This window comes from Haliaeetus albicilla, chromosome 28, assembly GCF_947461875.1.
Source record: "Haliaeetus albicilla chromosome 28, bHalAlb1.1, whole genome shotgun sequence".
Classification (NCBI taxonomy): Eukaryota; Metazoa; Chordata; class Aves; order Accipitriformes; family Accipitridae; genus Haliaeetus; species Haliaeetus albicilla.
The window spans coordinates 260,267-283,131 of NC_091510.1; the positions used below are offsets into that span (position 1 = coordinate 260,267).

Below are 22,865 nucleotides of genomic sequence, written 5' to 3' on the forward strand. Positions count from 1 at the left end.
GACCTGTGTACCAGTGAGGGTAGAAACACAGGCCTTTTCTAGAGCACGATTCATCTTATAGTGTTGGTACCTGATTCAGACAGTAGCTGTCTATTTTGAAAACACATAGTTAGGGGTGGAATAAATCTAATTCTAGTGTTTGTAGTGTCTGGAGATCCGACATTTGTTTTTATCACCAGTCTCCCACCTCTCTGTAAGGTCCAGTCCTATCTTCCAGCCAAAGATGTTTGCTCTGGTTTTCTTGCGTATGAATTATCTTCCCCCATTACAAACAGAAGTGTTAATGAGGCCTCATTTTACTTGGGGAATGGTAGAGCACATCCAAGTCCATGATGTTAAGCATATACTTTTAATCAGTTCCAATTGTGGCATGCTAGGTGCCTAAGAGCAGTATTTAAATTTGAAGCAACATTAATTGTACTCTTTTCTGATATGACCTCAGCTGACCTGAGTCCTGTCATCTTTCTCTCTAATTTGAAGAAGCAGGGCTCTGCTTTGCTGTTTTTAGGCTCTGAATTCTTGTCCCAGCTTTGTAATTGCCTTGCATTTGGCCTTAGATACAGTTGCAAAGCTGTACCTTAACTATAATGATCCAATTTACTTCAGAGGGTAATACCCTTACAAAACATGCAAGCCATGTACATAGAAGTGTTGTTAAAGCAAAAAAATTAAATGGAGCAACTAGGGAAAAAATTCTCCATAACCTTGGACATTGAAAAAAGAAAAATAAATTCCAGGAATTGTCTGTCCTCTGTTAGCATAAACAAGAGATTCTGACCTAACCCAGTCTCTACATCAGTCATCACAGCTTAAAGATACTACTAGTGTAAAATCTGCCTTGTGTTGCGTAACCTTTGAGTGCAAAATGAAGAGAGTAGAGCTGATGGTTGAGCCTGGAAGCCTGATAATCTGTTCTGGCCTAGAGAGTGATTAGAGTAGTATCCTGGCTGGTTTTATCCTCCTCATCTGGTTGTCATCCTGAAAAGACCATCTGTCAGAAGGACTGTCTCGTGCTATTTGCTCCTCTTCTCTAGTGCCATGAGAGCCCTGACTTGTATGGAGTATGTTATGCTATAATTTCCTTCCTAAAATTACTTGGGATTTTTATTTGCCAAATTCTCTGTGACTGCAGGGGTGGAGAATATTGATCTGTCTCTTTGTCCTCTTCAAGAAGAAGGTTATGATTATGGCATGTAGTCTTGTATTACATGGGAGACAGGAAACTCTAGAACTAAAATTGATACTGTAGCTGCAGTTTCATGAAGGGTGTAATGGTGTGAAGCTGCTGAATGCTCCCCTCTCTTGCCCCAGTACCTCCTTCCATGGAGCCAATCCCTCCAATTTGTGTCTGCCCTGGGACTGATCAGGCCCTTTGTGCATCAGTTCATCTACTAACACAGTAGAGAGCTGCCTTCTTGCACCAGCTCTGTTGCTACGTAACAACCTAATTCAAACTAGAAACTGCCAGAAAAGTAATTCACGTTTTTTGCTGGGTTAGTGTTTTGCCTGAACGCATGCAGACAATTAGATTTTGTAGTCAGAATAGTACCAGAACTGAGATGAGAAGCAGCAGGGTCATGCAATCAAGTACTTAAACAGCTGGGAATGGGGCAAGGGACAGAAAGAGAGGGGAGAAGGTCAATGGATGATTCTCTAGTCATCAGCAAACTATTCAGTCATCTCTGGCTGTGTTCTCTAATTATGCCCTGAGGGAAACTGGGAAGAGCTCCTGTCTGCATCCCTCTCAGAGGAAGCTGCCCTCATAAGTTTTAATACAGGGAATTCTGTCCTGCTGGCATGTGCTTCGCTTGAGGCTGATATCTGTTTCTTAGTTCTGTTTTCTTTCTCTCAGCACTTGGTAGGAGCTACTTTTACAGATGACTGATGTAGTTCTATCAACTCCAGACCTCAGCAAAATAATTTTCTGCCGATTTCCACCTAGAACTGAATATTCCTTTTCCCTCTTTTTTTTTTTTTTTTTTTTTTTTTTTTTAGTGGCTGAAAAAATGTTGGTTAAGTTTGGCCCAAATTAAGAAATGTTGAAGTTCGGTTTTCGCTTGAATCAGACAATTACTTTTCATCTAAAATGGAAGGGTGATTTTAACTTCTGGCCTTCTGAGCAATTTTTGGCAGTTGATTTCATCTTGAAATGTAAAGGACTTTGCTTCAACGAAACAAACAAAAAAGCCCCAACCAACCAAAAAAACCCTTGCAACTTTTGTTCATATTAGTTAATGTTGATGAAACAGCTAACTGAATTCAACAACAAACAAAAAAATCACAATAATTATGGTCTCCATAAAGCTGAATCTGTTTAGGGCTGGCATGAGTGTGAGTTTCTGTGGGAACACGTAGGATCAACTTGCACATACTTTAAAATAGAGATATTTAGCTTAATCAGAAAGGAAGGAATATGATTAATGGTAAGTAAAACCTGCTAGACACCTGGCTGAAATTACCTCTCACAACTGAATCAGCAAGTTATGTTCTCCTCACCTCTGTGTTTTTTTGGTTCCAAATAGAATAGCTCTCCAGCAAACTATTTCTGTTGTGCTTTAAATTAATGTGCTAACACTGTGAAGATGCTTCTGGCCTACAGATATTCCCCAAGTGTGGAATTTTGCTATGAAGTAGTTCAATCTCATTCTTGCTTAATTTCCATTGTACCGCAGTTTGAGCAGGTATTAACAAGGTCGTTTATTTTAAGTTAAATTTCAACAATCCATTTGTGTTACCTTTGCTGTTTGTCATGCACTGAAGTAATTTCTGTGATTAAGAAAAGCTTACTTTGTGGACTGTGTTGCTCGTCTATCAATGCTTGCTGATCAGTGGGTTGGTAAGCAAAAAAGAAGGGCAGATGCAAAATAATAACTTCTGCTACTCTTGTTCTTTCAGGCACATGTATGACCATGCTGCAAATATGTATCCACAGTTAATTAAGAATCCCACCATTCGAAGTGGAGTTCAGAATTTTATGGCGTATGTATTTAGTTACTAGAAAAGAAACTGTTCAAGACTTGGGGTTGGAGGATGACAGAATTTTCAAGGGTTTTTTATTCTCTTCCTTATGGGCTAAAGAACATGTATGCTTCCTTTCCCTCTGACTGAATGCCATTAGTATGAAAAAAAATAAATCTAAATATAAATGAAGAAGGGCATATGCCCTTCCCTAATTCCAATTCTTTCAAAGAAATGTTTAAAGCCACTGCTACAAAGGGATGTGAATAATGCCAATGAATTCTGAGGGTCGTTCTAGTCAAAATAATTTTCTGAAAAGCTCGTATTTTGAATGTTATGCTGAACAGTGTGGTCTCCTGGAACCTTAATCTTTTTAGCATTGTGTATCCTTTCCTTCCTCTGTTAGGTTTGCATTTTGTTTATTCTACCACTGATGTAAATTCTGTTCTAATCATAAAAGTCCTGATTCCCTTTTCTCTTCAGCTATATAAATCAAAAGTAATTCTGCTCAAATAATGCAGCTACACTGGTGGGAAACTACAAGTGGGAGAAGAAGCAGGCCAGGTACTGGGAAACTCAACTGTGATTACCAATTATTTTAATCTCCTTAGACTTATGTTTTCTTCCCTTACAAATACATCTGTGAAACCTTGGTCATTTCTGGGGACTATTTTTTCCATCTTTCCCTTGTTTTGTGCTTTCCACAAGGGGTTATATAGCTAATTCTGTTATTGGTGTACATATATAAAGTCGATTGGTTTTAGCTTATCCAAAAAGAAGAGGGAAAAAAAATCGTAGCACTCGCTTGCCATTGTTCTTCAGTATTGCTGTCCTCCTTGTGAACCATATCAATACGTAGCGTTTTTTTTCTCGACTGAGCATAGTAGCTGTATCCCCCAAAATGTGTTATTGGATGGAGGGGGGGCTATACTAGGTGGCCTTTTATCATTCTTCTATTGCCTATATCCTGGACTCCTGCATCGCTGCTTTACTTTACAGCAGTTTTGCAGTATGGGCTGCTGTGTTGTCCTGGAAGTCTTTAGCCCTGAATGCTCTGACCATATCCCAGTTTCCTCTGACATTCTTAGAATCATAGAATCATTTAGGTTGGAAGAGACCTTTAAGATCATCAAGTCCAACCATCAATCATGCCCACTAAACCATGTCCTGAAGTACCCCGTCCACTTGCTTTTTGAACACCTCCAGGGATGGTGAGTCCACTACTACCTTGGGCAGCCTGTTCCAATGCCTGACAACCCTTTCAGTAAAGAAATTTTTCCTAATATCCAATCTAAACCTCCCCTGCTGCAACTTGAGGCCATTTCCTCTCGTCCTATCTCCAGCCACCTGACAGAAGAGACCAACACCCACCTCACTACAACCCCCTTTCAGGTAGTTGTAAAGAGCTATAAGGTCTTCCCTCAGCCTCCCTTTCTCCAGACTAAACCGCCCCAGCTCCCTCAGCCGCTTCTCATAAGAGTTATGCTCCAGACCCCTCACCAGCTTCATTGCCCTTCTCCGGACTTGTTCCAGCAACTCAATGTCTTTCCTGTATTGGGGGGCCCAAAACTGAACACGGTACTTGAGGTGCATCCTCACCAGTGCCGAGTACAAGGGAACAATCACCTCCCTGCTCCTGCCAGCCACACTATTTCTGATACAGGCCAGGATGCTGTTGGCCACCTGGGCACACTGCTGGCTCATATTCAGCCAGCTGTCGACCAGCACCCCCAGGTCTTTCTCCGCTGGGCAGCTTTCCAGCCACTCTTCCCCAAGCCTGCAGCGCTGCGTGGGGTGGTTGTGACCGAAGTGCAGGACCTGTCACTTGGCCTTGTTGAACTTCATACGATTGGCCTCAGCCCATCGATCCAGCCTGTCCAGATCTCTTTGTAGAGCCTCCCTACCCTCAAGCAGATTGACCCTGCCTCCCAACTTGGTGTCGTCTGCAAACTTGCTGACGGTGCACTCAATCCCCTCATCCAAATAATCGATAAAGATATTAAACAGAACAGGGCCCAACACCGAGCCGTAGGGACTTCATGCACCTTGTTATTTCCAGAAAGGTAGATCTGGCTGGTTTTATCACCCACATATTGCTGGAAGAGTTTGCTTCCTTGCCAGGTTCATTCTCTTTGTTGCTGCTGTATGTAAAGCTGGATGGATAGATACAGGAGGACGGAAGAAGATGGAATCTGGTCCTGACTTACTCTTAACACCTGTGGTTCTTCTGTGGCCCTTTGTCCCTAGTAAAGCAGGGAACTCTGAGAGATCCTTATAACATTGGCTGCTCTTGCCATAGGGTCTGTTCAGCTTGTGCTGCCTCATGCTCTAAGCCTGGGTTATTTGGCTAGTAACCTCTCGATTGGATTTGGCGCATGGGATGGTTGTGTTTGGCCTCCCACCTTTTCCTCAGAGGAACCTATCAGTGGTTCTTAGGCAGTGTTTGAGCACCACCAGCAGAAAGCCTTCATTGCACTTGTGCATAGGGGAGGGAAATAGGCTCTTCAAAGGTCAGTCTATTTTTTCCTTAAATAGGTATTTAAAAGGGAATAGTTCATCTGACTTATCAAATGCTTGTTTCCCTTTACTGACTATAAGGGATGCTAGATCTGATGTAGCAGAGTCCCCCCCAGAGGTGGAGTCCAACTCTTTCTTTGATACTAAAGTCTAATATCTAGGCACAGTACTGTGGAGTATGTTGCATGGATCTGAACATTTACATGCAGAGGATATAACATTTAAGTTGCAGGATTTCCAAAGCATGATTTGCCTCAAAACACTAGGAAGGCTCGATCATCTGGATCATAATACATTTGTCTCTTCCTTGCATTATCAATTATACTCTAAAACAAAACCCAGAAAACCCCAACCTGTTTGTTCCTCTGCAGGAAACAAGATCAATGGACAAGACAACAAATCAGAAATAATAAGGATGACCCATTTTGGAGGCATGCTGGCTATATTATTGCACAGTTGGATGGTCTGTACATGGGAGCCCTCGAGTGGGCTAAACTTCACAAACAAACAGTAAGATTACTGCATCTCTTTTTCAGTAGCTGGGGATGGGATGTCAGAGGACAAAGATGGGAGAAGGGAATATGATTTTTAAAAAAAAAAAAAGGATAATCAGTGGCAAGTACTCATTCTGCATGCCATTCTACAAAAACTTCAGTGGCTGTTCAATGTAGGTAATGTGACTGAGCACTCGGGTCATGCTACCACAGATGCTTTGCACTGGACTTGGAACCCTGGGTGCTCACGTGCTGATTAGATTGAGGGTGGCTTTTTTATCCATGAGTGAATGTTGGAAGGACAGACACTTCTAAAGTGCTTGCTGTTGTCACTTTACAATTGTTACTGAGCAAATGGCCCTCTAGGTATAAAGAGTAGCTGCAACAGCATGAATCAGTATGTAGGGAGTGTATTAAAGCTTTCATTCTTATTTCCAAGCATCAGATTTCAAATCTTAAAAGCCTCTCTGTTTCGGAGTATGTTTTAGATTGCTAAATGTCTTCTCCTTTTCTGTCTTCTCAGTCTCCCATTACAAAATATATAGTCAGTGCTGTGGCCAGCCAAATGGGGTAGGTTTTTTGTTGGTGTCTTTTTTTCGTTGTTGTTGTTTGTTTGTTTTTTAAAAATCAAATTAGAATTGTGTTTTGGATCATCAGCTTGTGTGTAATAGCACAGCTCCTTTAACTCCAGTAGAGCTATGGCAATTACAAGGCTGTCCTTAAGACAAATGTCTAACAGGTTTCTCAATGTGAGAGGGAGGACTGGAGTATTTGTAGTTGACCCTTTTTGTCTTGGTTTAACCATATCCAGCATTCAGAGAAGTTGGGAGTCCTCAATTATAAACAGTTGGGTTTTAGTAAGATGAACACCTTTCTTGCGCAGAACTTACTCTGGGGCTTTCTGCTCAAACTAAAAAAAAAAGTGTTCACAATAATGGAAAAATCCATGCTGGTGGGCCTGAGTTATAGGGAAGATACTAAGAAACCTTGACTTTCTAGGAAAAGAACTCATGAATTCCCTTTCATAACACCTGTATCTGAAGACCCCTGCAAACCACATCAATTTCTTTGGCTGCTTCAGAATCCTTTAGATTCAGATGGGGGGAGGAGAAAGTGCTGGTTTGTGTCTGAGCTATTTCTTTATAATAGGCATGTCCTACCTGCAATGTGTATTCTCTGATACTTATTGAGCATTGAGCTGTGTATTTGATACTAAAAAGCACTGATCTCTGAAGTGACCGAGTCATTTTTATCCTCTTTTCAGAGATCTCATCAGCATGCTTATATAAAAATGGTGCATTTAGTGAAAGTTCAAACATGTGGTTCAGTCTGAAATATTTGTGTCCTCTGTTCTTGAATTATATGCAGTGGATATATTTATTTCTTTTCTCAAATGTGCCTGGAGCAGTTGGTCGGATTTATTTTGACTCCTTCCTATGCCATTCATAATTTTAGCTTTGGGTATTGTCACCTATGTTGAGATCCATATCTTTTTATTTGAAGCAAAAATGTTCCCTGTGTATGTATTTCTCACTTGAGGTGGTGCTGCAGTTTCCTCTGTTTACCAGAGCCAGTAAGTTAACATCAGTCTCTTACGTTTGAGTATAGTTTAGACAGCTGCTCTTGCACCTAGGTGTTTGGTTTTCCTCGGCATGAAAATGATACCTGACAGCTCTGCAAAAGTACATGCAGTTCACTTTGTTGGATGCCATGCTAATTTTTAAATACTTTTGGGAGATTAGGCTACAACAGTGCTACTTGTATACATATTTACTGCTGTTAGGATCCCCTTCAGGAAATAAAGAGCTTGAAGATTGTTGCTCCGAGTTTACATGGACAATAAAACCAGGTGCAGATGTAATGTTACTGACTAATATTCTAGCATTGACACATCCATTTACTTAAGAATCAACCCAACTTTAAACTGTTGGCACTTAAAAAAGCAAACTAAGCTAACAACCAGCCCCCCCCCCCCCGCCCAAGACCAACAGTACCTTCCTTATTCCTTGTGATTAAAGAACTTCTGCCCTCCAAAGAGGCTGTTTTCAACTTTGCTCTTGCAGTACATGTTATAAGAATGTTAAAAAGGTTATTTTATTTAATCCCTTAGATTGTTAATAAGTAGAATGTTTGGCAAATAAATTCACCTAATAGATGATTTTTTTTTTATTTTTATTTTTTTTATTTCTAAGTACTTTGGTTCAATTCATCCAATGTTGATTGGATCTTCCTTTGGGCAACAACTGCAGTAACAAGTATTTACTACTTCCACTAGTAATTTCTCACCTTAAAAAAAAAAAATTAAAAAACTTGTTACTGAAAGGCCCCACAACAAATTCTGCATGTTTTTAAAAGCAAGTCTCATTCCTATTGCATGTTTTCCTTAGTGCTTTGAGAGTCTCTTCTTCCCTCTTTCCTTTGGTAGATACTACTTTTGTTTCATTAAAAAAAGAATCCTTTCTATACGTGTATTGTCATATGATTATTATCGTTGGTAACAAGTTTATCTTTTGCTCTCTAGTGGTGCAGTAGTTTGGATTCATGGTAGTAACAACCATTAGAAATATTGAGAATATCTCATGTGTGGGTTGTAGTGTTTTTATTTTCCTTTTTTACACCCTCACCCTTCCCCCAAACAAACCAAACCCCCAAAACCCCAACCAAAACAGAGCCAAAACCCAACACATGACAGGCTGTATTTTGTTGCCTGATGTTCTAACTGCTATTGGGAAAAACTATACATACTTCTAAATTCAACTGATTACTCTGTGTGCAGAGGTCAATTTCCCCCCACTGCCCTAAGCTTAAAAGAAGAATAAATGCTGCAGAAAGGCTGGGAAGCCTTTTTCCTCAACTCCCAAAAGATCAGAGACATGTGGAAAGATCAGACATGTGGAAGAGGAGGAGATGGATTTCAAAGTTCTTACATTCCCCCCCCCCCCCATGAATGGACCAAGTGCTCTCCTGAATACTGAGAAGTGGATTGGTTGACAAGGGTAGGCCAAAAGATCTAAAGGGGATGGAGAAAAGAAACTGTGTTTACAAAGTCTGTGGCAAAGTTGAATAAAATTGTTTCCTTTTCAGGAGAATGGAAACAAGCTGTTTCAATAGCTAATCTGCTTTTAATTTTACATATTTCATGTGTCAAGGTTTCTTATCAGCGCTACACATAGCTTTTCAAACTTCCAAGCAGTTGGAGTTTTACATTTTGGTGGATTAGTTGATGTGCACTTACTTGAGGAAGACAAGTGAAAAGATCAGACTTTCCGTTGTTCTGTACCATGCATGGTAGTTTGAAGCTATGCCAAATCCACATAGTGCTTAAATGAGAGTTGGATTATGTGCACACAGGTCACTCTGAAATGTTCCATTTTTCTTCTCTCCCTTAAACTTCAGGTGTAATTCACTTGAATGTTATGGAACCATTGTGTCTGCCACAAATAACTGAGCCTTACTACAGAAAGAAAATTTGGTTTGAACTCTGAACTGTTTGATAGTAATACTAGTAAATTTTTTTTTTATTCCTATATATATGAAGCAAATGTTTTGTGGTGTACTGTTCTAAACTTTTTTTTTAATTGCATGGAGTCCGGTTTCCAGCAGGGCTATTTTAGGTAGGTGCTTCCATTAAGACCTACATGAAGGCAATGTATATTGTAAACTGCTGTATTTTGAATTTGATATTTACAGGTATCATTAAGAATGATGTCAAAATCTGAATACATTTTCATGTTAAAGTGTGACATTATTCCATCTGGTTTAGCAACATTTTATATCCAGTAAACAAACCCAGCCCTTTTGTTAAGACAATTTCTGAAGGAGGGGCACTCAAAGAACATTAAGCCTTTTCATCTGCCTAATGCTCTACCAACGCCGTGATTAATCCTGGGCTTGTCTACATAGGGAAATTACTCTTGAATAAGGAGGTGGCAGAGTTTTAAATACTACAATGATTCTAGGACAGCTCTCTATTTGTACTTCCTTATTTTGTATTGAGAATGCTCACGCATGGGGAAGTTACTGGAAAACAATTGTTACAGAGTAACTTGTCTATTTTAATGTCCCTGTAGACAAGCCTTTAAGGTTGGTTGTCTCCTATCTGCTACCCTTTCTAAGTTTATTTCTCCTTACAGCTGATATAATTGAAACTCAATTTGATTTTTTTTTTTTTGATTATTCAGGATGGTACCCTAGAGGAGCCACACATTCTAGCAAAGGGACTTTTGTTGTGGCTATACCACCTCTTTGCTTGTCAATTTAGCTTGTTCATTCACTCTTCTTCAGGATGTAAACCATGCATGCAAAGAGTTTTCCTGACATTGCTGTGAGAGATGGGGGAAGGTGATTACAAAAGATTGTAATATGCCCTATGTTATACACTTCTTATAATGCACACTTTTTTGTCTAATTTTTGCTAGTGGACCCTGATTAACTCCTCATCGAGAAGATTTCTCCATGTATCTTGGAAATCCCCAAGTGGGGTGCTCGACCTTGTGGCAGATGCCTCAGGCCACTCCTGAAATTCCTAGATTTGGCCTGCATTGCAGACACCTGAGTCTCCTGTGTGAATGCATTATTTTACTGAGACTCCAGAGAAGCTCTGTGCAATGTGCTTGTGTGATGTCACAGAGCATCAGAAAATCTTAAACACAAAACCAGGTTTGTGCAAGCACAGTAATGAATTCTTGGAAATGAACTGGAACAAAATTTGCTTGCCCCTCTGAAGGGGAATGAAAACAGAACCCTAGTGGGTGCTTAAAAACCTAGTTCCTCTTTTACTTCTCTGATATTTTGGCTGGCTTTGGGAGCTGGCAGCCTAATCTCACCCAGTGGAGCCCTAGGAATTTACATAACCTTTGCTTCTTTGTTTGAGTGGGTTTTTCCTCCTGTTTTTTGGCAACCTTTCTGTGAGTATAGTTCTGATAGCTTCCTTGCTTGGCACCTTTTTTCTAGCTTGAATGGATTTTCTAGTAGTTACTGAATTTTTGACTTGAAATGACTGTAAGATAGCACAGAAATGTGAAACTTTTTTAAAATACACAGGCAATTCCAAGTGATGCTGCAGCAGTATCAGTGTAGCTACCTGTAAATGTTGCAATGAAGGCAGGCTTTATGGAGGAGAATACGGAGTGCTAGCAAATGGATGGCAAGTACATTTAAAATGTCTCAGGGCTGGCCGAGCATTCTCGTATGCAATCCTCTTTGCTCCCCTCCTGGTACTGTACAGTAATGCCTGTGTAAATCGAACATTGGAAAACAGCTTGTCCTCATTGTGTAGTGTGCTTGCAGACCTTTGAGTGCAGCTAGATGGGGAAGAATTGTGGTGAAACAGTGCCAAATATCTCTATATGGATTCCAGTGAGATAGCAGTTGTTGGGACTGGTTTGTAAATGATTCATACCACTGAGTTGCTTAAAACTATCCAAAGATACATCTCTTGATGTTTGTCAGTTGTGGCCTTTGCTGCTCCCTGTTTGGGTCCTTACAGCAAAAACATGATGAGCTAAAGGAATGTAACATATATGAAGGTTTGCTTTGGATTTCTTCCTTAAACTATAGCTTCTGTTAGGGCCTTCTGTGATGCATGATTTTAGTTGTGAGAATGGCTTATTTCTTTCACTTGTCTTGGTAAGCATTGTGGGAAGGTTCAACTCTTTCCTCTGCGATATATGGCCTAGAGTTTACATTGGTTTTGGTTTTCCTGCTGGTTATTCTCTCTGCCAGAACAGCAGAAGGATAACACAGAATTCAGCCTTCTGAATAAAAAATCAATGGATTTGGCGCTGTTTATTTCTTCCATGTCATTGTCTACCCTTTATTGGGGTTTGTAGAGAGATCAGCTATACGGTTTAATAATACTAGTGATTTATATTGCAAGCAATGTGTTTCTTTACTATATGATTATGCATTCTAAAATTACTGTTCATAGCCCTACAGTGATATGTGTTCTGACTTCTTTTCCTTAAGCCTTGCCTTAACTAAAGGCATGGTGCAAGCAGGAACAGGAAAGATTTAGAAAACGGTCTTTGAAGGTTGGGGTTAGATCACTGTTAAGCTCTTATTTTTGAAGAGGCAAATTAAGAGAAGGTTCTGAAGACCATGTTGCACAATGAGCTGTGTAGTTAACCCTGGCTAGCTCCAACTGTAAGGGGTTTTTGAAAGCACATAGCGGAGTGCCCTTTGACTGACTTCCTTTCTTCAGCTAGTTCCGTACGTGATTAGTATTGTTAACGTATCTTGCTTCCCTGATTTGTTTCCTCCTCCTCAGTCCTGAGGATGTCTTAAATTGCAGTCTTTATAAAAAATCTGAAAACTCCCAAGAGTGTTTGTTAATGTAAGGCTTTTCAAAGACATCTAGATAAACAAAAAAAGATCTAAATCTTACTATTACCCCAGCATAACAGTAACTGCAAACAGCATACCAGTGAGCCTGCTAAGACACACAAAAGTTTCATCAGTTAGCATTGCTAATGCCACTACAAGGGCCAGACCTGTAAAGATGCCTAGGTGTCTCACGCCACACTGAGTTTGAGCATCTGGGCCTTGTGAGCAGGTATTTCATAGGCCATCCAAGAGCTTCCTTTGAGAGCATAAGAAAAATTTTAACAGCTGAGACTGACTTGACGCTTCTCTGTCTGAAAGTGCTTTTTGTGGTCGTTTCTCCCTTTCCTCAGCCACTGAGCATCTTTGATGTCCAGTTTCTGAATGCAGTTGGAGACCTGTTGGACCTCATTCCTGCATTATTTGAGTATTCTGCACGGAGTGGACAATGCAATGTGGAGCCAGGAAACCATGGGAAATATCAGTGGGATATGGGTCACTGCTCTGCACTCATTAAGGTGAGCACAAAGAACTTAATCTCCAGTGACTGTGTTGATTTGTAGTGTCATGAGTCTGCGTTTCTGGAGTCTTCAGTGTTTATGTTGCGTGTGCTTAAAGAGACTCCTGTCAATTAAGGTGCTTTTATGCAGTTGTCATTTGTGCCTCTATAGGATTTTGGGTCCAGTTTTTCTCACTCGTGTTCAAGGGCAGGGAAAAACCAAACCAAAACAACCACAGAGACTGACAATGAAAAGCTACTAGAATTACTAGGGAATGGGGAACTACCATGGAGAGGAGACTGGAAGAGTAACTTGTTTCACCTGGCCAAGTGAAGTCTGAAAGGGAGTATCGCAAACGTCTACAAATACACTCGGCAAATAAGCAGGGAGAAAGGGAAGAGGATTGCTTAAACTAAAGGACAGTGCTAGCACAAGAACAAATGGGTGCAAGTGGCTGATGTTTTCTAAGTGTTAATAGTGATACTCTGGAACAGCTTTCCAGTGGGAGTAATGACAGAAAAAACGCTTTTAAGATAAGTGTCTGATACATCGTGGTGGCAATTAAATTTTTCAGTTAAAATTATCAAGGATCTAGTCAGCATACGGAGAATCCATGTATCTGAGAGCAACAATATTCACCTTAAATTGAGAAGCATTCATTCAAGGATTTGCCTACAGCAAGAGGTTTCTGAGCTAACAACAAATCTTAGAACCAGTGAAATACTTTGAAAAGATGTACTATCATAATGTATATTTCCATTTTCAAATTGAATTTACTTGCATTTGCTTCTGTACTTTAAAGTCACCCAGAGGCATTTTCAGAGAAACAGCACGTTCTAAGTTAATGTTGGATATGTTTGCAGAGAGCTGATTTGAGTGTATAAATACAAGTATTCAAGAGGAAACTGGGGAAACAAAACATACTATGTGATGCAGGTGTCCCAAAAAACCCTAAGCTGTTTCATTTTGAAAAATAACAAGTAATTATTTGAAAACAACACATGGGCAAGAATTCTTTCCAGAGGTTTCAGAAATTCATTGTTAAGTACACAGTTAAAAGCACAAGAATCTGCTCCTTCTTGAACAATGCAATTAATCAAACTACTCGAAACAAGTTGTCCTCCCAGTTTCTATCAAGTACAAAACATGCAGAGTATAGTAGGGTCTGAAATTATTCATCTTTCTGCTTCTGTTTTCCAGGTTCTACCTGGATATGAGAATATATATTTTGCCCATTCTAGCTGGTTTACATATGCAGCCACACTGAGAATATATAAGCATTGGAACTTCAATATAGTTGATCCAGACACTACCACCAGCCGTGTCTCATTCAGCAGTTACCCAGGTAAGGTAAAGAAAACCAAAACAACGTAGATATCCAAGATGGCACGGACCACCTTTACTGTCTTGCAGATGTCTTGCCTATAAAAAGGATGATAGCTCAACAAGCACTGACTTCAATCTACCTTAAAACTTCTAGCCACTGAGAGGCCAAAATGTAGTCTTCAGTTTTCTAGCTTGAACATGATGTTGTTGTTGTCATTGTCTTTTGTTGTTGATTAATCACCTTAAGTGCTCTGAATAGTACTAGTTAAATATTATACCTCTGGCACAAACATGCTGCTTTGAATTCTGCTTGTGTAGTCTGCAGTCATATCAACTGTTGAACTCCTCACCTTGCCTATAGCATTTGCATGTTTGGTAATAACAGTTTTGTGGCATGACTCGTGCTGTAATGGGATTATTAGAGACTATCAAACACTAGCCATGTGAAATTGTATTGACTTCTTTGGTGTTGGGTTAGCAAACCTTCAGTTTTTTTGTTTGGTCCCCCTGCCCTCTTCCAGCTTGTCTATAAGGTGTTACGGAGTGGAGTATTTTTTTTATTCTTATTTCATGTATTAGTAATATAGCCAGCCAGAATATTTAAAATCTCCCTTGGGAATATTAGGGACCATATGATATTCTCAAGTTTCCTGGAAGAATGTTAGAAATTGCCAGCAGTTAATGTTTAAGTGGTAAAATATGTACTCTTGCTAGAGTAGCACCAAGGAAAGTGAACATGAAAAACCAAAGCAAATCTAACACTCTTAAGAGTGAGTTAGCATTGTGCAAGTTTTTAAAGGTGAATTTCAAATTAAAAAATACCCAAACACTCAAGAATCTTCATAAACATTGTAAAGCGAAGTATGTGCCATAGGAGACTGTCTCATTCTGATGAAATTTTGGTGGTTGATGATTTCAAAATGTGCTTTGTTCAATTACTGTGCTTGCCTTACTACAAAGGCAAGGGTCCTTCATGGCAGGGACTCCTGAGACTGTGACTGGGAAACTGTTTTGAAAAGCAGTTGCATTCATTTCATGTTGAAAGCAAGTCTTTTTCTGTGGGTTTCTGACACTCCTCAGTGACCCTCAGGAAGGCAGCATCTTCCAATGACTGAGATTTTTGCTTTGACTGAGGAACAGAGGTATTCTGGTGAATGCCTGTTAAGCGTACAGCCTTTCAAGAGCTTGGGCTATCTCTGATTCCCTTGGACGAATTTTGCTCGCTCATTGCAAGGAATTTTGCCAAGCCTGTGTAACATGGTAGAAAGCCAAGGTTTCTCTCTCAGCTCTGTTCATCACATGAACATACAGAAGGTTATTCTGGATCTCGTATATCTCAGCAGAATTACTGTTGAGAGTATATAGTATATAGAAATACTAGTTCTATATGCTAGTATATAGAAATACTAGTACTATCCTTCAGGAGAACGTGGCTGTTTCACAACTGTTGCATGCTGCCTTGTGCTGCGGATTCAAAACTGGGGATCAGGATCAGCCATGCAGAGCATTTATTATTTTATTTTTGGTGGTTGTCTATGGTGATGTCTCTGGATTGTTCCTTTTGTGGATTCTTTGTGTAAAGTGAAATGCAAGTCTTCTGTTTTGATGAGACTGATAAAGTGTGCTGTATGGGAGGGTACCTGAAAATCAGCTACTACTACGCTGAAATGCTCAGGGTCTGTTCAAAAGTGTACAAAATTCCAGTGTGCTTCCCTGAGACTGTTGAGGTTTGCAGAGATGGCTCGTTTAAAAGCTTGCTTGTGCCAGGTAGACTCTGATATAGTGATGTGGTAAGGTGTACTTCTACCAACAAAACTGAGTTAGAACTGTTGCAAAACATAGTTCCCATGGCTACAGTGAAGTGTGAGACACCTGTGGTATGCAAAGTGTACTCGCTGGCTGCCTAATTACAGGATACTATCACAAGCACTAGGCAGGCATAATCCATTGACTACAGCAAATTGCATTAGCTGTGGGTGTAGTTCACAAACTTGCAGCTTTCCAGGGGATGAGTAGGCTCTAAAGCACTGGCTTGGTAATGATCTAGGGACATCACAGAGGAAGGAGGGAACTGCCAAATTCCTTTGCTCCGTGTTGTGATGAGATGAAGCCTTCTATTTTTAGGGCATCTGACCAAGGAATCTGCAGGTCCTGCCTATGGTTCATCTTGACAACTGTAACTTCTCCCTGCATGCAAGTTCTCACTCCTATTCTCTGTCCTGATAGACACTAAGAACCAGTAAGAAAGGCTAAGCTAGTAAGCTCTCCTGAATAGTAACATGATCCTGATGTACATAGCAGTATTGACTTTTGGAGGAAACAAAGAGCATTAAGAGACAGGTGTCCTTCCAGGCCTTCAGTGACACCTAAGTGAGTAATTAAAAGATTTCTGTCATCCAGTAGATTGGATATGAAGTAAAACTCTTCTGCTGTCCAAAAGCTGTGTCAGAAAAGCATGAAGGAGTCATTTGCCTCCTCAGAAGGAATGTGCCAACTCCCTGATTTCTCCTGGGGTCACAGAGTAAAATTGTCCAGATTGTTTGTTTATTTACTGAATTTCAAAAGATGGGCTACTACACTGCAAAAATTAATATTTGTTGTGACTCAAAGGATATAAAGATTAGTCACTAACCATGATGCATGTCAGTGTGTGCATTATGATACAGCTAGTGGGCCTCATGCTTACTTGATTCTGCTGTGTCTGAGCAGGTAGGAGGACAGGCAGGAACTGCAGAGTCCATCCCAGCTTCCCCAGCAGTTCCCCATATTCCTGCCAGCATGCTCAAATGTCCACTGTTACAGCATGTCCCCACTTTGCTGCTTTGTCCCTTTCAGAGCAACAGTAGTGCTGCAGAGGCACAGTCAAGTGGAAATGAATGGTAGTAATAATCTCTGCTTTTGCAGAATGATTTAGCCACTTGCTGCTCACTTCCACACTAATCCTAATCCTCAGTTGAACTCCGCTCATAGTCTTAGCTTTCTCTTCTGTTGAAAGCATCTGTGCAGAGCTGCATGCATGACAGCTCTGTGAACCTCTGGAAACGAGGAATGTCTCTGAGCATAATGCTTGGGCACCCCTGACTTAAGTGTCTTGTTCAAGCTCTGGACATAAATACTTAATGTGGTTGGTGAATCCATGCACAGCAGAGAGAACTTAAATTGTACAGACACGTTACAGTTGCTCACAAATGTTGAATGAAGCTATGCTCATTTAGGGGGGTAAGAAATGTGATGACAGCGACTAGGTAGGTACTGTGTTTTGCAGGACATACTTAGTAAGATCAGAGAAAAAGCCCCCCCCACAGTCACTGCTATACACTGTCCCATTGAGGCATTCAAACAAATGAGCCCAATTAACTGATGAAATTTGCACTTTTTCTTGAACAGCGTCTCCCAAGATTTCTGTCTGTTTGGATGGACCTCTTATTGAACAGTTAGTTTTGAACCGCATTTAAGAAAGAGAGTCTACCATTTGGATGCAAGCACTCTGGTTTGGGTAGTGACCTGCTTTCTCTGGGCTGAGCCACAGTCTTGTTAACTATGTTACTCTGGTTTTATGCTCTTTAAGCAAAACAGTTGAGAAGTTTACTGCCTCCTTTGTTCCTCTGGTCTGCTGTTGGGATCTTGCTTGGTTGAGATGGGCTATGACATGGGAACAGGATGGCACAAGTTGTCTTGATGGATGGCTATACATGTGTTGCTGTGGCAGGAGAGAGAAGTGACATGTGTCCTTTGTTTTGACGTAAACAGGTGTTAGCGCAGGATCAGAAAGTGCAGCATTATCCTTCCCCACAGCCTGAGCAAGAGCTAGGAGAAAGGAAACATGGAAAGGGTGGTAGCCCTTGTATTCAGGGGACCAGCTTGCTCATGAAGTATTGCCAGACCATTTCTTGCTTCCCTGCTCCCTCCAACATCTGTCTAAAACCTGTAGGGAAGCAGAGGAAAAGTGTCTGATGCACTTTGGAGATGACAGGCCAGAGCTATAGTGTGGGATGTGCTATTTCTTAGTGCCTAGGAGAGGTCTGCAAGTGGAAGGCAGGCAGCTGGCAGGAGTTCAGTCTTGGCATGAGAAGCATCTGCTGATGGGATTAAGAAAGCTAATACAGAGAAGGCATCTCCTTTCCTATTGTCAAGTGTGTTTATAGCCCAGAGCATCAAGCATCTCAGCTGGGAGATAACTCTCATCCCTATGAAGTGATGGCTAGACCTCATGTCTCTGACTTCTAGCGTGTAATAGTGACCCTTCCTATGCCTGACTGAGCACAACGACCTTCTAAAACACCAAAAAAGCTGTGCTGTCTGGTTCAGAAAGCAGCAGCCTACCTCTCTAGGAGCAAGAGTTGCCAGGAACGTGTTACCCCCCACATTGTCTTTGGTGTGCTGACTCTCTGGAGAACACTGTGGCTCAGATTTATAAAAATATTTTGCTTTGCTTGGCTGATTAATATTGTCATGATGAATGAAACTTGAGACTCTGAAAACTTCAGTTTTCCAGTGGTGATTGGAAACTCAATCTAAATGGCTCAGACCCAGAAGATGCAATCAGAAGTGCTTTTGCTTGTTTCTATATAGGAAGAATCAGGTTCATTGCAGGGAGGGGGGGCGGAATTGGTTGAGATTTGCTGACAAAAATGGGAGATGGGTTTACAGAAAAAATAGGTGAACTGTACAGTGAAATAACAGTTGACATAAAAAGCATTTTTAATTAAAACAGATCCTCATACATAAAAAGACAAGAATGACACAAGAGGACACCAAATATCTGCTGATATCTCTAGGCTTCACCCAGGTTTTATTTTTGTGGATCTCTTTCCCCTGTTCTATGTCTTTTAACTTCCCTTTGTTTCAGGGGTGCTTGAAGTCAAAATGGTAAATGTTGTCTCAGAATAATTAGGCTGGTAATAGTGTATCATGGAGGGCACACTGTATTATAAAACATTGCAGGATAAAACTTGGTAAATACTAAGGCCCAGAAGGAAATCCCCTTGTTTTCAGCTTGGCTGAGCTTTGCAATTTATTTGAATTACAGAGTTCAAACTTCAGTTAATTCAGCATTATCCCTTGTGTTGACACTTGCTTTGAGTTGAGTTTTTCTGTTTTATCTAAGCTGTTGATTGGAAAAGAAGGAAAAACTATTCAGTTTGTTTTGAAGTAGGGCACTTAGCATTGGCATCCGCATGGGAATTTGCTCTGTTTGGGCAAGCACTTGACTTGGTACACAACAGTTTATTGCTGGAGTATCCCATATCTTTGTATAAAATAGATTGGCAGAGCCAAGTTTAGAGTGTTTCTCTTCTTGTCTTTACTTATTTGAGAGAGAACCTCGCTGTTGATGTACATAATTTATTGACACTTTTTCTGTCTCCAAGTATAAAATACAAGGAACCATAAGCTGCCAGGGTTCTTTGTCTGTTCTATACTGACATATTTTTAGAGAACAGTTGACCACAAAGTATATTTTCCTGGATTGGTTCTGATTTGAGAACTTGAGACTTTAACGAAATCATGCTGAAACAGAGCCCTTAAGCATTACTTTTGCTTGAAGGAGGTCTGCCTTTTGATGAAAACCCAGGAATAGGAGGCAGAGCTGAGTTGTCTTTCTGGCTGTCATAGGTTGCTGACCTTAGCTTGTTTGCAGAGTGCATTAATAAAGCTTGCTGTAGAAGATATCATAGTGGAACTCAACTATTACACTGTTGCATAGCATTTTAGCATTTTGTACCCTTTGAAGAGTGATACCATTAAAAGCTCATTAGCAAGAGAGCAGGTTCTGGATGACTTCCCCATCAGGAGCTCAGTTAACCTTTCTTCCCCAACTTGGCAGCCCTGTATCTTCTGGGGAATCTCAAAGTCAAATTATTTCTGCTTTGTAAGTAGTCACCATGCTATCCGTGGCATTGTAGCTGACCTTTGCAGCTCTGTATACCACCTCCTGGCATGGGATCTGCAACTGGACTTAGTACTTCTGTTGGCATGTAACCTGGGAGGGAATCCTGCCCAGAGATCCATCACTATGTTGAGTTTGCAGGGCTGATTGATAGGCATAAAAAACCCCAATGACAACATGTCAGAAAGAGGAGTGGGTAAAACTTTCTCTCATGTACAGGATGTGGTTTATGATTTAAGAGGTGTCCATTTCTTGGAGATGTTTTTAAGAATAGTTAGGCTGGAAAAGATTAAACTAGAAGGAAGATTTTTCTGCTAGCCTTGATTTTAGTCCAGAAGGGATTAATTTAAAGGAATACCTGTTGTCCTTACAGAATAAAAATCTAAAACTGAAACTGGTTGATGAAAATCTCTTTGTGGAGTTTGTACTTTTGTTTTGGTTTTCTTTGTTGTATTTTTTTAAAGGAATTTCTTGGAAACAAACACTCACTAGGCACTTACAGTATGTAATCCTCAGCATAAGAATAAGACATAGCTTGACATATGAAGGAAAAACTTCCAAGCTTGGGATGCAAACATGAAGCAAATGCTCTAGACAAAGAATTAGGTTCTGTGTTGAAAGCATGACAAATGAGAAACTGTGCTGACAGGTGGCCTTAAAGAACTTGGCAGAATTCACCACCTCATCTTTAATATTTGTGCAGTTTGATTTCAAACACACACATTGATTCATTCATATCCTCTTGTCTTGTCTCTCTGTCTTGTTCTTTGTGAACCTTTCATATAACTCATAGATAACAAATTTTGTATTATTGCTGTTTAAGGCTTTTTGGTGTCCCTGGATGACTTTTACATACTAGGCAGTGGCTTGGTAATGTTGCAGACTACCAACAGTGTGTTCAACCAAACCCTCATGAAGCAAGTGGTGCCTGAATCCCTGTTAGCTTGGCAGAGGGTCCGTATTGCTAACATGATGGCAGATAGTGGCAAAACTTGGGCAGAAACCTTCTCGAAGTGCAACTCTGGTAAGTACACTTCCATATGAATCTTTGAAAAAAGGATGTGTTCCCTCTCCCCCTTGTACCCTTTTCCTTGCCCAGGCAGGACATGTAACTCTCTCTTTGCTCTTGTGGCTAGGGACCTACAACAATCAGTACATGGTGCTGGACCTGAAGAGGGTGAAGCTGCAGAAGAGCCTTGATGATGGTGCATTGTACATTGTTGAGCAGATCCCAACCCTTGTGGAGTATTCTGATCAAACAAATATTCTCCGGAAAGGTAATGGCTCCTATAGTAGTTACTGGCTTAGGAAAGCCATCTCTTTGTGCCAGCTGATGCACAATCGTGCTTTGTACCTGGGAAAGGTTTATTGAACACTAGTGCTGAGTTTCAAGTTAGAAAGCTTTATGTGAACATCCCTGTCCTGGTTTTGGCTGGTATAGAGTTAATTTTCTTCTTAGTAGCTGGTACAGTGTGTTTTGGATTTAGTCTGAGAATAAAGTTGATAACACACTGATGTTTTAGTTGTTGCTAAGTAACACGTAGGATAAGTCAAGGATTTTTCAGTTTCCCATGCTCTGCCAGCAAGCAGGTGTTCAAGAAACTGGGAGGGACCGTGGCCAGGACAGCTGACCTGAACTAGCCAAAGGGATATTCCATACCATAGGATGTCATGCTCAGTATATAAACTGGGGGTAGTTGGCTGGGAGGGGTGGATCGCTGCTCGGGCATTGGTCAGTGGGTGGTGAGCAATTGCATTGTGCATTCCTTGTCTTTTCTTGTTGTTTTTTTTTTTGCTTGTTTTTTTCTTTTTTGTTTTTTTTTTGTTATATTCCTTTTCATTACTTTTATTATTATTGTTAGTAGTATATTTTATTTTACTTTAGTTATTAAATCATTCTTATCTCAACCCATGAGTTTGGGTTTGGTTTTTTTTTTTGATTCTCTTCCCCAGCCCACTGGGAACAGGGGAGGAGTGAGTGGCTGCCTAGTGCCTAGTTGCTGGCTGGGTGTTGTGGTTTAACCCCAGCCAGCAACTAAGCACCACACAGCTGCTCACTCACTACCCCCCCGCCTCCAGTGGGATGGGGGAGAGAATCGGGAAAAGAAGTAAAATGTTTTAATAGAACAGAAAAGAAGAAACTAATAATGGTAACACTAACAAAATGGCAATAGTAATTATAAAAGGATTGGAATATGCAAGTGATGCACAATGCAATTGCTCACCACCCACTGACTGATGCCCAGTTAGTCCCCAAGCAGCAATCCCCCCAGCCCCACTCCCCCCAGTTTATATACTCGACATGATGTTACATGGTATGGAATATTCCCTTGGCCAGTTTGGGTCAGCTGTCCTGGCTGTGTCCCCTCCCAACTTCTTGTGCCCCTCCAGCCTTCTTGTTGGCTGGGCATGAGAAGCTGAAAAATCCTTGACTTTAGACTAAACATTACTTAGCAACAACTGAAAACATCAGTGTGTTATCAACATTCTTCTCATACCTAACTCAAAAACATAGCACTGTACCAGCTACTAGGAAGACAATTAACTCTATCCCAGCTGAAACCAGGACACTGGGGTTAAACCATGGCAATCCCTCTGTTGCCAGGTCTATAACGTTGTATTCATTTCTCCTGTATGCTGTGGCAGAAGCAGGGGAGGGAAAAATAGACTTTACCTTCTTTCTTTCTCTCTTTTTCCTGCTCTTTTTTTCTCTTATTACTTTGTCCTGTCTTGGAGACCCATGAGGAAAAAGGTGAGGTCTATTTGAAGCAGTACTAAATAACTGTGATGCTGTGGGCTACTTTAAATGTTTGGTGAGTGGGTCACCCTACAAGGAGATAAGCTTTTAAATAAGAGAGAAGT

General features: G+C 40.6%; 1 protein-coding gene across 1 annotated transcript in view; it reads left to right on the forward strand.

Annotated features, from left to right (window-relative positions):
* PLBD1 (phospholipase B domain containing 1) overlaps window positions 1-22,865 on the forward strand; it is a 44,359-nt gene that overhangs the window by 11,746 nt on the left and 9,748 nt on the right. The window contains exons 3-8 of the mRNA XM_069773796.1: window positions 2,896-2,979; window positions 5,847-5,985; window positions 12,644-12,808; window positions 13,991-14,135; window positions 20,827-21,027; window positions 21,140-21,280. Of these exons, the coding sequence (XP_069629897.1) occupies window positions 2,896-2,979; window positions 5,847-5,985; window positions 12,644-12,808; window positions 13,991-14,135; window positions 20,827-21,027; window positions 21,140-21,280 (875 nt within the window). The remainder of the gene's footprint in view (window positions 1-2,895; window positions 2,980-5,846; window positions 5,986-12,643; window positions 12,809-13,990; window positions 14,136-20,826; window positions 21,028-21,139; window positions 21,281-22,865) is intronic.